The following is a 14,888-nucleotide window of genomic DNA, read 5'->3' on the forward strand; positions in this document are numbered from 1 at the left end:
ATGATCGTTGTTTCTGCCGAGGCGGGATTTGGAGCGGCTCTTACGCCGCCGCTTTGACTGCTTTTCGAGGGAACAACCCTTCGCTACGTCCTTCCGTTCCTCGTCATCGTTTTCTTTGGGTGTGTCCACCATGTATACATCATATGATCAAGTGGGCGTCCAGTGCCCTGTGGGCAGTGGTTCCTGTTCCTCTCCTGCATCGTCGTCCATACCGTTGATGTCTTCAGAGTTGAAGTCGGTCATGTCGGTCAAATCATCGACAGTGGCTGGATGGTGGGTGGGCAGCGAATTTCTTCGTCATCCGCATCCCAATCCTGCCGAACATAGTTCGGCCAGGGCTCTCCTGATAGGGAGAGAGACCTTAATGAGTTCAGTATGTCTCCGAAAGGCGAGTGCTGAAAGATATCCGCGGAGGTGAACTCCATGATCGGTGGCCCAGTCGGATTCGACAGGCACGAGCGCAGGTGGTTCAGAGTCCATGGTCGGGGAAGAATCCGGTAGTTCGGCGTCACGGCTCTCGTGGAGGGTAAGGTCGATCCTCGGCTCGATCGCCGCTGAGAATGCGGCCTCCGTGGTGTGGTCTATCCACTCGTCCATGGATGGCGCAATTGGCTCCGAATTGAGGGTCGGGGCGGTTGCCGGTGTGGTCTCCTGAACACTGTCCGATGGTAGAGCTAAATCATGCTCATCGTGACCGTGCGGTGCACTCGGCAAGGACTCGAATCCGTCGAAGATCAAGTCTCCGTGGATGTCGGCCATGTAGTTTAAGCTTCCAAACCTGACCTGGTGGCCAGGGGCGTAACTCTCGATCTGCTCCAGATGGCCAAGCGAGTTGGCCCGCAGTGCGAAGCCGCCGAATACAAAGATCTATCCGGGAAGAAAAGTCTCACCCTAGACTGCATCGCTATCGATGATTGAAGGAGCCATCAAGCCTAACGACAACGACACAGAGGAACTCTCAATGAAAGCACCAATGTCGGTGTCAAAACCGGCAGATCTCGGGTAGGGGGTCCCGAACTATGCGTCTAAGGCGGATGGTAACAGGAGGCAGGGGACACGATGTTTTACCCAGGTTCGGGCCCTCTTGATGGAGGTAAAACCCTACGTTCTGCTTGATTATTCTTGATAATATGAGTAGTACAAGAGTTGATATCTACCACGAGATCAGAGATGCTAAACCCTAGAAGCTAGCCTATGGTCTGATTGTATGTTGTTCTACGGACTAATACCCTCCGGTTTATATAGACACCGGAGGGGGCTAGGGTTACACAAGGTCAGTTACAAAGGAGGAGATATACATATCCGTATTGCCTAGCTTGCCTTCCACGCCAAGTAGAGTCCCATCCGGACACGGGACGAAGTCTTCAATCTCGTATCTTCATAGTCCAACAGTCCGGCCAAAGGATATAGTCCGGCTGTCCGGAGACCCCCTAATCCAGGACTCCCTCAAGGTATTTCTCCCTTTCGATGTAAAAGTGATCATGAGTATCCCTCTGTGCACAATGAATACACCAGATTTTTGGAGATGGATGTTCAAGAAGAAGGGCCACTTTTCTGTAAGGTCGGCCTACAACATGTTGGTAGTCACGAGGCAAAGAAGAGAGGCTTGGTTGGAAGGGACAGCCGCGGCATCAAGGTCGAATATTGAGGACGGATCATGGAAAGCTCTATGAAAAACAGAGGTACCGGGCAAACTGAGGATGTTTTTATGGCGACTCACGGAACAATCACTTCCTACAGAAGATGTCAGGGCGCATCGACACATGTCCACCTCAAGCTCGTGCGGCTTATGTGGCTCTCCCGACTCTTGGCGCCATTCTCTCCTTGACTGCACGGTCTCTAGATGCACATGTGCGTTAGTCGATGAGGATTTGAGTGCGGCTTTGGTGGACAGTTCAGAGACAAATGCTAGAAATTGGTTGTTCACCCTAATAGAATCACTCCCACATGATCACTTCGTCAGAGTTGCAGTCACACTTTGGGCAATATGGTCATCAAGGCGCAAGGCAATCCATGAGGGGATATTCCAAACTCCAGATGCAATACACACCTTCATTACATACTTCATCGGTGAACTGGATGTTGTGCGGGAAAAGGAGCCTAAGAGAACCGGGGCAGCTCAGCCCACGAGTGTTCCTCGGCGACCTAAGGCACCACGGTAGAACTTCGTAAAAATACAAGTAGATGCGGGGGTCAGAGCCTCAAGAGGAGGATCGGCGGCAGTGATATGCCGGGACAGAAATGGGGTTCATCTGGGAAGCTCTGCACTGGTGATTAATTGCTGGAGTGGCGGACCCAGCTACCTTGGAGGCGATCGCTTGTAGAGAGGCTATCTCTTTGGCTCAAGATTTACACGTGCAACAGGCTATTATCACCTCAGACTTGAAGCAAGTCATTGGTGATATCCATGGAGAAAATCAGGGAATTTATGGTCCCATTATCAACGAAATCAAGTCTAGAGCTTCTCTTTTGAATTGTACTTTTTCTTTCGAGGGTCGTGCAACCAATATGGATGCACATAGATTAGCAAAATTGCTCTTTCTTTAGCCTCGGGGCGTCATGTATGGCTTGGCTACCCTCATACCCCGACTCATATCCCACATTCTATGGAGTTTGAATAATAAACTTGGCTTTACCCCTCAAAAAAAATTGTTTCTTCTTCTTCTCTTTCATTTTATGTTTATTATTTTTATTTTATCTTCTCGTTTTTCATGTTCCTTTTTTATTTTCATATATTCAAAAAATCCCATGTATTGAATTTTCATTCTTTCTTTACGTTTTCCCAAAAAAATCGTTTTTTAAAAAGTTGTTCTCATTAAAAAAAATGTTCAAAACTTTCATAAATATTCACAAATTCAACAAAAAATCTGAATTTATTTTTTTGTTCATGATTTTTGATGTTGTTCCCATTTAAAAAAAATGTGTTTTCAGAAAAATATTCAGAATTTTCAAAAAAAATGTCCACACTTGAAAATTTGTTTTGGAATTTACAAAAAGTGTTTACGTTTTCAAAATTTGTTCATATTGTCAAAATATGTTTGGAATAGCTAAGTTTGTTTCCAAATCCCGATGTTGTGTGTATTCTTAAATCACGAGAAGCCATCAGTTGTGGTTTTAGTTCAAACTAAACCACTTTAGTTATTTTACCAAATGGAGGCCATAGGAGCAGGTGTTCAGCTGTATTAGTTCTGAGTTCGCATCCTTCGTAGTGCAGTGTGTTTCTGGGAAGTTTTTGTTGCACCAAAAAAATAACTCACTATGCGCCCTAGTGGGCTTGGGCCCAGTCACGTCACTCTTGAGCGTCGCGATCCTATATGACGGAATATGCGTCATATAGGAGGTCCGGCTCAGCTCCCTAGATTTTTTAGTCTAAAACACACTCCCCTTTATTGATCATAATTCATGGTCATACAATTTAGGCCGGGAGGATTGAGAAGCCACACATGGGGTCCTAAAGATAGGCCTAGAGTATGTTTAGCGAGCCTATGTGCCTCAAAGCTCGTGGCCCATCCTTCAGAGATGAAAGAACATTCTTGCAATTGGCTTGCCGTTGAAATAACATCCTTTACGATGCTAGCATATAGCCCGCCAGTGCCCTTGGTACTGTTGTTCATTTCTTGTTGACAGTCAGAGGTTATGACCACATGTGATAATGAGAGCCAAGGGCAAGTGAAAGAGCTTCCTGGCAGGCCAGAGCTTCAAGAGTAGCCGATGTGATAACGAGAGCCAAGGGCAAGTGAAAGAGCTTCCTGGCAGGCCAGAGCTTCAGAGTTTTTTTTGAGCCCTGACCGTAGAACAATCGTTCTACGATATTTTCATTAATAAAAAGTTATAATATGGTACAAGTTATAATACAAGAATGAAACAAGGGACAAATGTCCTCAGCCAATCCCTGCTCTAGGAATCATAGGTAGACCCTTTAAAGATATAAATCTGTCCATTCTTTAACCTTGGTTGCTTTGTCTTCTTTGGCTCTAAGTCGCACAACCCATAGTCCTTCCGACGGGTGAAATTTCCATGAATCAATCGCCGGTGGAGCAGACCGAAAGATGTTGTCATTTCTTACTGACCAAATACTCCAGCAACTCATAATGATAATATCCAGTGCCAAATCTTTAGGAAGCCGAGTAGAAATTAGAACAATCTCATCAAAAGTGGAGATACCTCTGGTTCTCCCCGGTGCTATGACATCCCAGCAAGACAAAGCAAATGGGCAATTCCAAAATAAGTGAAGTGGAGTTTCTTCCACATTGTCAGAGCAGAGAGCACAGGTTGAGTCTGGGAGGTGCATATTGCGTAGAAGTAGCATATTCCTTGTGTTAATTCGGTCATGTAAGAGTAGCCAGCAAAAAATCTTGTGCCTGAGTCTGCAATTAGTACCCCAGAGATTTTGAAGTATGCTGTGAGCTTTGGAGTTGCCCATAAGGCGCTTGTACATTTTCATGGAGGAATACTGTCCAGATGCCCAGTGATATTTCCATATGTCTCTGTTATTAGAAGGTGTTCTGGAAGTTAACAGTTCTTCAACCCTGGCCAATTGTTGATATGCTTGCAGGGAGAGTGACCTATGGAACATGCTGCTGAGATCCTCTTGATTATCCATAAAGTGCAGGGTACAGTCCTTATGAATAGCGAAGGAGAAAAGTTCTGGGAATTTAGCTTGTAGTGGTTGACCCTCCCAATTATCAGTCCAAAAGAAAATGGTATCTCCTTGACCAGCTTGACAAATGGCATGAGATTTGTAGAGAGGTATGAGTTTGAGCAGTGTCTTCAACCAAAAGGAGCCAATTAGCTTGTCACTTGGTGGGCTATTGTGGTAGTGTGCCTCCCAAATGATTTGCACCCAAGGAGTATCCACTTTGTTAAGAAATTTATGAAGAAATTTCATCAACAAAGCTTTGTTGTGGACAGAGATATCAAGAATACCTAATCCACCTTGTGCCTTAGGTTTACATACAGAATCCCATGAGATCGAGGCAGGGCCAGAGTCCAATGATCCAAATTTTCTCCATAGGCAGTTCCTGAGGTAACTTTCAATTTGTTTGATCACTGCTTTGGGTAACATCAAGGAGCACATGAAGAAGACGGGCATACTTGCAAAAACAGATTTGATCAAGGTAAGTTTGTCACCAGTGGAGAGCAAGGTAGAGCAACTTAAGAGTCTATTTTCAATTCTATTCAGCATAGGCATGAAATCCACAATTCTTGGTCTGTTGAGACTGAGTGGCAGACCAAGATAGGCATGGGGAAGAGCACCAATTTTGCAACCAATAATCCCTGATAATTCCAGCATTTTGGCAGAAGGAGTGTTGATGGGAATAATAATGGATTTAGCATAGTTAACTTTGAGGCCAGTGTAGGCAGCATAGTGGAGAAGCAAAATTTTAATTTGAAGGAGTTGACCAGCATCAGCATTAGCAACCAGGATAGTATCATCAGCATATTGGATGATTGGGTAGTCTGGGCAAGAAGCATGAATAAGAGGGGACCTTATCAAGGAGTGCAGCATGGCCTGATTGAACATGGTTTGGAGTAGATCAGCAGCAAGAACAAATATGAGAGGAGATAAAGGGTCCCCATGTCTGACACCTTTCTTACATAGAAATTGCTTGCCATGAATACCATTAAGAAGGATAGATGAGAAGCCAGTGCCATATATCATTTTTATCCAACTAATCCATCTGTTTCCAAAGCCCTTAGCTTGGAGGATCTCCACAATAGTGTCATGGTTAAGCATGTCAAATGCTTTCTCAAAGTCCAACTTGAGTAGAACAATTTCTTTCTTAGATGAGTGGCATTGGTGAATGTACTCATAAGACCAGGCAAGACAGTCCTGAATGCATCTATTATTGAGGAAGCCATATTGGTTCTTATGCACCAGAGTGAGGATCACCTTCTGAAGTCTGTTTGCAAGCAACTTGGTGATGATTTTAAGTATACAGTTCAACAGGGATATCGGCCGGAACTCTGCAGGAGTGGATGCTGCATATGTCTTAGGGATCAATGTGATGTAGGAGTAGTTGATGCTCTATAAGTTGACTGTCCCATGATAGAAATCATTAATCATCTTGTAAAAGTCGGGAGCAATAATAGGCCAGCATGCTTTTAAGAAAGTAGCATTAAAGCCATCCGGTCCAGGAGCTTTGTCAGCGGGCATATGAAGTATCACATGGTCAATCTCAGCTATTGTGAATGGGACTTCAAGTTGAGCCAAATTGTCATTAGAGGTAAGAAGATGATCAAGGAGCAGAGGGTTATCTGTGGCAACAGTAGTACCCAGTCTTTCTTTGAAGGCTCTGTAAAGGATTGCAGCTTTAGCACTGTGATTGTGGTGTTCCAAGTTATCCTCATCTTTGAGCATAGCAATACAGTTATGCCTATGCTTGATAGTAGCCTTTGCCTGAAAATATTTAGTATTGGCCTCTCCCACCTTAATTTTCCTGATAGTGGCTCTTTGCTTCCAGTAGAGTCTTTGTTGATTAAGGACTTTTTCCAAATGAGCTTTCAGGATATCTCTACCATTAGCTTCCACAGTTGTGAGATCTCTGGCTTCTTCCAAATAATCAAAACATAGGATCAAGAAGTTAGTGTTAGCAATAATCTTCTTGAGGTTAGAGAGATTTCTGGCCCAGTTTTTTAATCCTTTCCTTAGTCTCTTAAACTTGGCTGCAATGATCTTGGCACTATCTACCTCATCCACTTCCTGGTTCCAGATGTGTTGAACAATTGACAGGAAGTCCTCATGTTCTAACCAATAATTCTCAAATCTGAAAATGTGGGACTTGGGAATAGATGTACCTATCTTAACCATGAAAGGAACATGGTCTGAAGTGCTTTTAGCCAGTGGATATGCCAAAGTATCTAGGTAGCTTAAAGTCCAATTCTCAGAGGTAAAACACCAATCAATCTTTTCCAACAGAGGCCAATCCTGCATATTACTCCATGTAAAGTTTCTACCTTTGATAGGGATTTCAACCAGAGATAAGTTGCCGATAGCTTCATTAAATGCTAACATGTTAAGAATATTGCCCCCTTGCAGGTTTCTGTTATGTGGGTATCTGATATGATTAAAATCTCCAAGAACCATCCATTTGCTTTCTTCAGGGGTCTGAAACTGTCTAAACCACTCAATAAAGTATGGTCGCTCATCCTGTTGGCTAGGTCCATAAATATTGGTCAAAATCCAAGTATCTCCATTGTGGGAGGAGGTGAACGAGACAGAAATGGAATAGTTGTTGGAATGAAACAGTTGGCCCTGGAAGATTTGTTCATTCCAAACCATTAACAGCCCTCCTGCTGCTCCAATTGAACAAAGATATTCAAATCTGTTTAATCTTCTTGGACAGAAGTTTTGTAAAAATATGCTATCAATAACCTCTCTCTTGGTTTCTTAAATACATAGAATGGCACAATTAGATTCCTCAATCTTATTTCTGATAGTTGTCCATTTCTTGGGGTCATTTAAACCTCTAATATTCCAGTTAAGAATTGACCAATCCTTATTCAAAGTCATAGGTATGATATAACTGTGTACCTATTCAATATAACAACTGCACACCTTTTGAGAATAGAGAGAGGGCTTTCCCATAGAAAGTAGACATCAGTCAAAGTACCCAGCATCCAGCAAGCAGTCCATATCATCCAGATACATAGTTCTAAGTGTGACACCATAAACAAGTGGAGGTAACTGCCAGCAATACATCCAAAAGCTGCAAGTGTTACAAAAGACCAAATAGTTCAATTCCACAAAAGGATTACACCCTGGACATCTTTACAAGAGAGTTTCCAAAAGATAGAGCTAAATAAACTCATGGGAGAGAGCTTAGAGCCTACTGAAGATGACTGAGACTATTAATTGATGGAGCTGGCTCTTGTGGCCTCCTTTGCAGCTGGGTTGCTTTTGCTTTTTTTGCGCTTGGTTTTCAGCATCTCTTCTGAAGTATCTTGTGCAGCAACCTTGCAAAAAGTGGTATTAAGACTTTTAATCACTTTTGCAGGTATTGGAGGAGGTAAAGCATGACAGGCTAGACAATTTTTGTCCATGCAGACTTTTTTCTTATAACCCTTGGCTAGCTGTTGTAAACGACAACTTCTCCTTACCTCAGTCTCTACAAGTGGGACCTTTTCCTTTCTCTTCTTGATGTTGTGCATGGCCGAAGTAGAGACAGCAACTGGGGCCAGTAGAGGTGCAGATGGGGCTGGGGAGTTGACTTCTTGCTCTTGAGTTTCCTGTGCCAAATATTGTGAGAAGGACAGGGATGAGTCCACAGGAGGACAAGATTGAGGAATAACAAATGGCAATGTAGTAGAGCTGGCTCCTTGTGTAATGACCTCCCATACTGTTGAAGTAACAAATTTCTTTGCCCAGTCAAATTTGTCATGTGTAAGGAATGTGACTGACAGAAAATTAATCCAATCCACAGGTACCTGAATGGCAGCTTGTTCATTGTTTAGGGGGGCAAAGTGCCTGTACCATACTTCAGCACCTTCCTTACCCAGAAGTTCAGTCTTCTGATCTATGTCCAAAGTATCATCTGTTTTCAACTCAAAAGACATCATGAGTGGGTTTTCAGCCTCTGAGAGTAAATCATTGCTTGGAAGGAATGCAGGGAATGGAAAACCAGGGGGAGCAGACAGGTCAGAGGAAGAAGTTGACTCACCCATTGCTCCAACATCAGTTGGCTTGTCAATGCCAACAGTAGCCAGAGGAGAGCTAGCATTGGTATTATTCAGTTGTTCATACTGTCTGTCCTCAGGCCTGCCAGACAGAGGCTGCAAATCCATGAGATTGAGGTCTAGTAACAACTGCAGAAGGTTCAGCTGGCTTCTGCTTGATGAAAGTCCTGTGCACAGTTTGGGTCATGGTTCTGGCTTCTAGTAGCATAGGGTCATCTCTGAATTCCATAACATTTGGCTGTGTTGATATCAGCATCAGGTTCAGGCTTAAATCTGCAATAGGAAGGGGTGCCATCTCCTAGGCCTACACAGGCAAATCTTGCAGAATAAGAGGTGGGCCAATGGGCCCGGCTAGAGCTACTGGTGCTTGCTCCTGTATTGGCCCATTGGGCTCATCCAACATATTCAAATCTGGCATAAGTGGCGCCAAGGGACCAGCCACAGATGCTCCGGTATTGCCACTGCTGGCAGACTGTCCCAGAGAGAGTGTGAGGTTGCTTTAAGGGACCTGTTCCAGATTTACTGGCTGCTCATCCTCCATGGGAGCCATCAAGTCTTGAAATTCCAGAAATTCACCAGGATGTAATTCTTGATCAACCTCTGGGTTGCCTTCAGGCATAGCCCAGTGGCCCCAGCCAGGCATCTCTTCTGGGTCTTCTTCCTCTTCCATTTGATCCGCATTATCTTCATTGTGCAGAGCCAGGTTAAGATCCAGTGGAGGATTCCCAGGTGGAGCCACTTCATGATGTTGAAGAGGGCCCAGAAAGTGGTTATGCTGATTTGGGTGATGATGTTGTTGTGCTGGTTGAGGATGGGGATTGCCAAATGGAGGGATAGGATCCTCATCATGTGGTTCTTCCCCAAGAACTTGGTGCTGCAGAATGACAACTGGTACTGTCAGAGAATCAGAGTGCTCCCCATCTCCAAAAACTATACTTGAAGGTATATCCCTCAGTTCTTCCACTTTGATCTTCACCATTTGATTGGCCTTAGTACTTCTAACTCTATCCCACATCACAAACTTCCCAAACTTACTGACCGCATCATTAATTTCTGTAATAGCCGGATCGGTGGTACCTGAGCACTTAATCGCCGACGAGCCCATGTGATTACACATGTCGCTCCTGCTTATGGCACTATAGGAGCCCTCGCTTGAATTACGTGACACGGCCCCGTCCACTCTAATCTTAGTTGTGCCAGCAACTGGAGCGATCCAATGTTGGTGCACCACGCCTACCGTTAGGGATGTGCTAGTTTTCTTCGATTTGCACTCCTCTAGTTCCCTAATAAATTCTTTACAAAGAAGTGTGCGGACTGAGGTGATTGCTGCTTGTGTAAATCCTTCCTGCGTGAGTGCCAAATTGCCCAGAGGGTTATTACATCCCTAATAAAATCATCATGTGGCATAGCTTCAATGAACGCAAATATCCCACATTTAGCATCAGGCTCTCAGTTGTTCTCAGTAACGTGAACTAGGTCTGGGTCCTCAAGAACCCATACGCGGTGTGCCATCTTGCATTGTGCAATGAATGGACCATGAATCATCAGCGCCACATAATCCACAACACGGCGACGTTGTCATGTGTCGATGATGTACCAAGTCAGCTAACGGAAGCCACTGATGGGCGAACCTCCATCAGAAGATTTTAATCTTCGATGGCACATCCACCTTTCACATTTTTGTCCAAGCTTTAGTTTCACCTTCTGAATTCGAGGAATTCGGTCCCACTCGGTTCCCCGTGTCACCCCCATCAGAGAGGTACATCTCGCCTCAAAGGGCAATCAGTAGTAGGTCAGCCCAGTAGAGTTTTTTTCTATTTCTGTTTTGTTTTCCCCATGTGGAAGGCTTTTTGTTTTATTTTCGTACGTATATTTATTCCTGAAAATGCTTTTAAAAATATATATATATACATAAAAAATACTTTTTTTAGTTTATGAAAAATGTTCATTGCGGATTATAAAAATGTTCGGGAAATGTAATTTGTTTGTTATTGTGGTTCTAAAAGATGTTTGTACCTTTCAAAAAAAATGTTTCTCATGTACTCCCTCTGTTCCATAACTATTAAAAAACAACTGGTATTTTTTAATGTGTATTTGAAAAAATATTAATCATGTATTTGAAAAAAATTAACATGCATCAAAATAATGTTCAACGAGTATTAAAACAATGTTCCCAGTGCGCGAAGATATCAACATTGTCCGAGCCAGCCTCCCAGCGAGCGACGGATGCGGCCGTTCTGGGTGCTCTCAAAAACCCTCACTAGTTCGTCACCATGATAGGCGAGTACAACACCCTCATCAGCAATGACACTTGGGATCTTGTGCGCCCCCCCCCCCCCCCCCCCCCTTTAACGCCAACATTGTCTTGGACAAATTGATTTTGGTCCCAAGTTCCACCCTGACGTCTTCCTCGACCGCTAAAAGGCTGATTGGCTTCGTCGTGGTTCCTCACAAGAACAAGACGCTGACTTCGATGAGACGTTTAGCCCTGGTTGTCAAGCCAGCCACTATACGTGTCATCCTCTCCATCGGGCTCTTCCTCAATTGAAATATCAAATACCAGCAGGAGAAACAAAGTTGTAAAATCTCCTCCCAGCCCCCCACAACCAAAACAACTATGCTCACTTTGAAAGTGCTCTTCTGATCTTGAGGCTCGTGTTCATAGAAATAATTTAGTAATTTTTTTTACCGCAAACATTGTCGAATGTTTTTGCATACGTGCAAACTTCGATGAAGCGGAGCACTCTCCCATTCATCCTAGAGATCGAGTGTGCCAATGCGGTGGATATGATCCAAAGCCCAATCAGGGACCGCTCCCCTTTGGCAGCCATGCTGAATGAGATTAAAAGGCTCCTAAGTGTAGGTAGATAGCATGCAAAATGAAGTTAGTCATAAGTTGTCTCCGAGTTGATTAACCAGAGTTGGTCCGCATACTGCTGTTTGGCTCCGAGTTGGCAGTAGAGATTCAAGAGCTTTGCTCGAAGGACTGTAACAACTCTGGTTAATCAATGATATTTTCTCTCTCGCAAAAAAAAAATTGATGAAGAAAAACATTCCGAATGCTCGAAAATGCTTTAAAAAGTCTGTTTGAACCATCGATTTTGTTTTTTTTTCCTCCTAGAACATTGGGAATGTTGTTCTAAACAAAAATTTGCTCGTACATAGAACACTCATCAGTGTTAGCACACAAAAAAATCAGAATTTTTTAGAATTTCTTATTCCTATTATTTATTTCTTTTACTGTTCATGAGGATGCATGTGAGCTCATGATAAGAAACTCCATGCCCCGCTCACTCTCACTTCATGACGTGAGATTAATTAGGCCATCGCATGTCAAAAGCAAGCTAATCTCGTTGATGGGAAGCTGTAAGAAACGAATTGCTTCATGGCACATCAACGGACATCAATGCCCAGATAAAGATGGAAAATGCAGTGCTAGGTTTTTCACACACAAAAAATAGTCCTAGCAAAGATGGAAAAATCACATGGTACATTGCTACTCCCTTCGTTTCAAAATACTCCTAAATGATCCAATTTTATATTAACTTTCTATTAAAGTTAATACAAAATTAAGTCATCTATTTTAAAACTAGCTGACATGTGACCCTGAAGCCATTCCACCACGCGAACATAAAGTTGTGGCGAGGACAATTTTATTCTACTATGTGATTTGTTCATTCATGAACTGAACTGAAGAGATAGACATTTCGTTCCAGTGCAATCATGTACAGACAACATGATCAATCATCAATGGAGTTTTGTATTGCGCATACAACATGATCCAACGTTGAACTTATTCCGGGAAACGGAAGATCCTAAATGCTAACTTGCGCCATTTGCACTGGCAGCACAGCGTCCTGTTCGTTCTTCTCGCCGAGCTCGGAAGGCGGGGCTGTCGAGCTCGCGTCCCTCCCGTGGCTTCTCTTCGTCGACAGCTCCGTGACATAGCAGATCATGTCCGTCAGGTCGGAGTGCGACGACCCGCCTTCCTCCATGGCCGCCCTCGCCTCCGCGGCGATCTCTTCGGCCCTGACCCTCCTCGCCGCCCCCTCCGGTCCGCCGCCCATCAACTCCGCGATCGCCTTCTCCACGTCGCCGCTCGTCACCTGAACCCCCTCGGCCTCTTTCGGGAGGTACATGGCGGGGATCTTGACACCGGACCTGACGCCGACGCGGAGCACGTCCACGAGCAGCTGCTCGCTGCAGAACTGGTCGGCGATGGTGGGCCACGTCAGAGTCGGCACCCCGTAGGAGACGGCCTCCAGCGTCGCGTTCCAGCCGCAGTGCGTGAGGAAGCCGCTCACCGCCGGGTGCGAGAGGATGGTCACCTGCGGCGCCCACCCGCGGACGAGGAGGCCCCTGTCCTTGACGCGCGCCTCGAACCCCTCCTCGTCCAGCAGCGCCCGAACCGCGGCGTCCGCCTTGGCCTCCTTGATGGCCCACACGAACGCCCGCCTGGACGCCTCGAGGCCGCGCGCCAGCCCGGCGAGCTGCTGCGCCGTCAGCTGCGAGATGCTGCCGAAGCTCACGTACAGCACGGACGCCGGCGGCCGGGCGTCGAGCCACGAGACGATGTGCCCGGCGTCGACGTCGGCGCGGTTGCCGCGGCCGGCCTTGGCGTCGGCGTCGTCGGCCATGCTGCTGGACGCGCAGGTCGGCCCGACGGCCCACGTCCTCTTGCCGAGGGCCGCCGCGTACGCGTCGACGAAGGCGCCCTCGATGCCGCGGAACGTGTTGAACAGCAGGCCGTCGGCGGTGGCCTCGGCGTCGAGCGCCTCACGGTGCTCCTTCTCCACGCCGGGGTACTGGAAGAATCCCCGGAGCGTGGCCATGTTGCCGGCGGCGCGCACCGGGAAGTCCGGCACCTCGAACGGCGCCATCACGTCTTCCCCGACGCGGTCGTACACGCCGTGCGCCGACAGGCGGTGCACGGCGAGCTGGAAGTAGGCGGAGGGGCAGTGCATCACCAGCCTGGGTATCCCGAGACGTTGGCACACCGGCGCCGTCCACGGGTTGCACGCGTCGGTGACGAGGCAGACCGGCCGGCGCGGCAGCGCCCGGAGGTACTCCTCCAGCGGCTCGGCGATCTTCCATATGGCCTGGAAGAACCTGAGGTACATGGGCGGCTCGAGCCCTGCCATCTGGTCGATGGCCTCCACCCCCTCCGGCAGGCCGAGCTGCGCGCAGGGGAAGGGGAGCTCGACGAACTCGACGGGGAGACCGGCCCTCCTGGCGCCGTCGACGGTGGCCCTGTTGCGCGCGGCGTTGACGGGCGTGGTGACCACGGTGACCCGCGGGCCGCGCGCGGCGACGAGGCGCGCCACGTCCACCATGGGGATGATGTGGCCCTGCGCCACCAGCGGCACCAGCACGAAGTGCAGCTCCTCCCAGATCGCCATCGATGGCAGGCAGCTCGATCCGAATCTAGCTAGTTAGTCAGTGCGAGTGTGTGACCACACACCAACGCCCCGGTCAATGGTGCGCCTACACGGCCGATGTCGAGGCTATATCATGCTGGGTGACGTTCATGGTGACATGTGTCAATGAACAAACGTGATCAAGGAAAAAAAAACCCCTATATAAAATAGCACCTGCACTTAAAATATGCTATTAGTGCATCTCCAACCGCCTTTGTATATTGAATTAGAACAATGTCCGTACAATGCAACGGGATATAAATATTCTATTACGCTATCTTGAGATTTACCTGCGCATAATATGCGATTGTGTAAATAAATATTCATTAAATTATGCCCGTGATTTACCTTATATTTTGGTAAGAAGTGATTTACTTGTCCATAGTATGCGATTGTGTAAATAAATGTTCATCAAATTCTACCCGTAATTTATCTTATATTTTGATCAGAAGTTTGGTAAGTAATTAAAATAGAATTGATCCAGAAGGTAAGTAATTATGGTGATTGATGTACGGGGAGTGTTGGACGAAGGGCGGTGGGAAGAAAGGTGAAACGGAAACCTTACGTCATGCCCATAATGTGTGATTGTGTGAATAAATATTCATTAAATTCTGCCCGTGATTTACCTTATATTTTGATAAGAAGTGATTTGCTTGCCCATAGTATGCGATTGTGTAAATAAATGTTCATCAAATTATGTCTGTGACTTACCTTATATTTTGATCAGAAGACTGGTAAGTAAATTAAAATAGAATTGATCCAAAAGGTAAGTAATTATGGTGATTGATGTACAGG

At 46.0% G+C, this 14,888-nt stretch overlaps 1 protein-coding gene across 1 annotated transcript; it reads right to left on the minus strand.

Moving 5' to 3' along the window:
• Positions 1–12,357: 12,357 nt before the first annotated feature.
• LOC125548066 (UDP-glycosyltransferase 73C5) lies at positions 12,358–14,180 on the minus strand. The gene has a single exon (XM_048711755.2). It carries the CDS (start codon positions 14,073–14,075, stop codon positions 12,492–12,494), a length of 1,584 nt encoding a protein of 527 aa, XP_048567712.2. The 5' UTR covers positions 14,076–14,180; the 3' UTR covers positions 12,358–12,491.
• Between the last annotated feature and the right edge of the window lie 708 nt (positions 14,181–14,888).

Source organism: Triticum urartu, chromosome 3A (genome assembly GCF_056163025.1).
Source record: "Triticum urartu cultivar PI428250 chromosome 3A, HENAU_Tu73, whole genome shotgun sequence".
In the NCBI taxonomy this organism is placed as follows: domain Eukaryota; kingdom Viridiplantae; phylum Streptophyta; class Magnoliopsida; order Poales; family Poaceae; genus Triticum; species Triticum urartu.

Bases quoted from the DNA above. Each gene is read 5' to 3' on its own strand.
- LOC125548066 (XM_048711755.2), bottom strand. From the start codon at position 14,075: ATGGCGATCTGGGAGGAGCTGCACTTCGTGCTGGTGCCGCTGGTGGCG.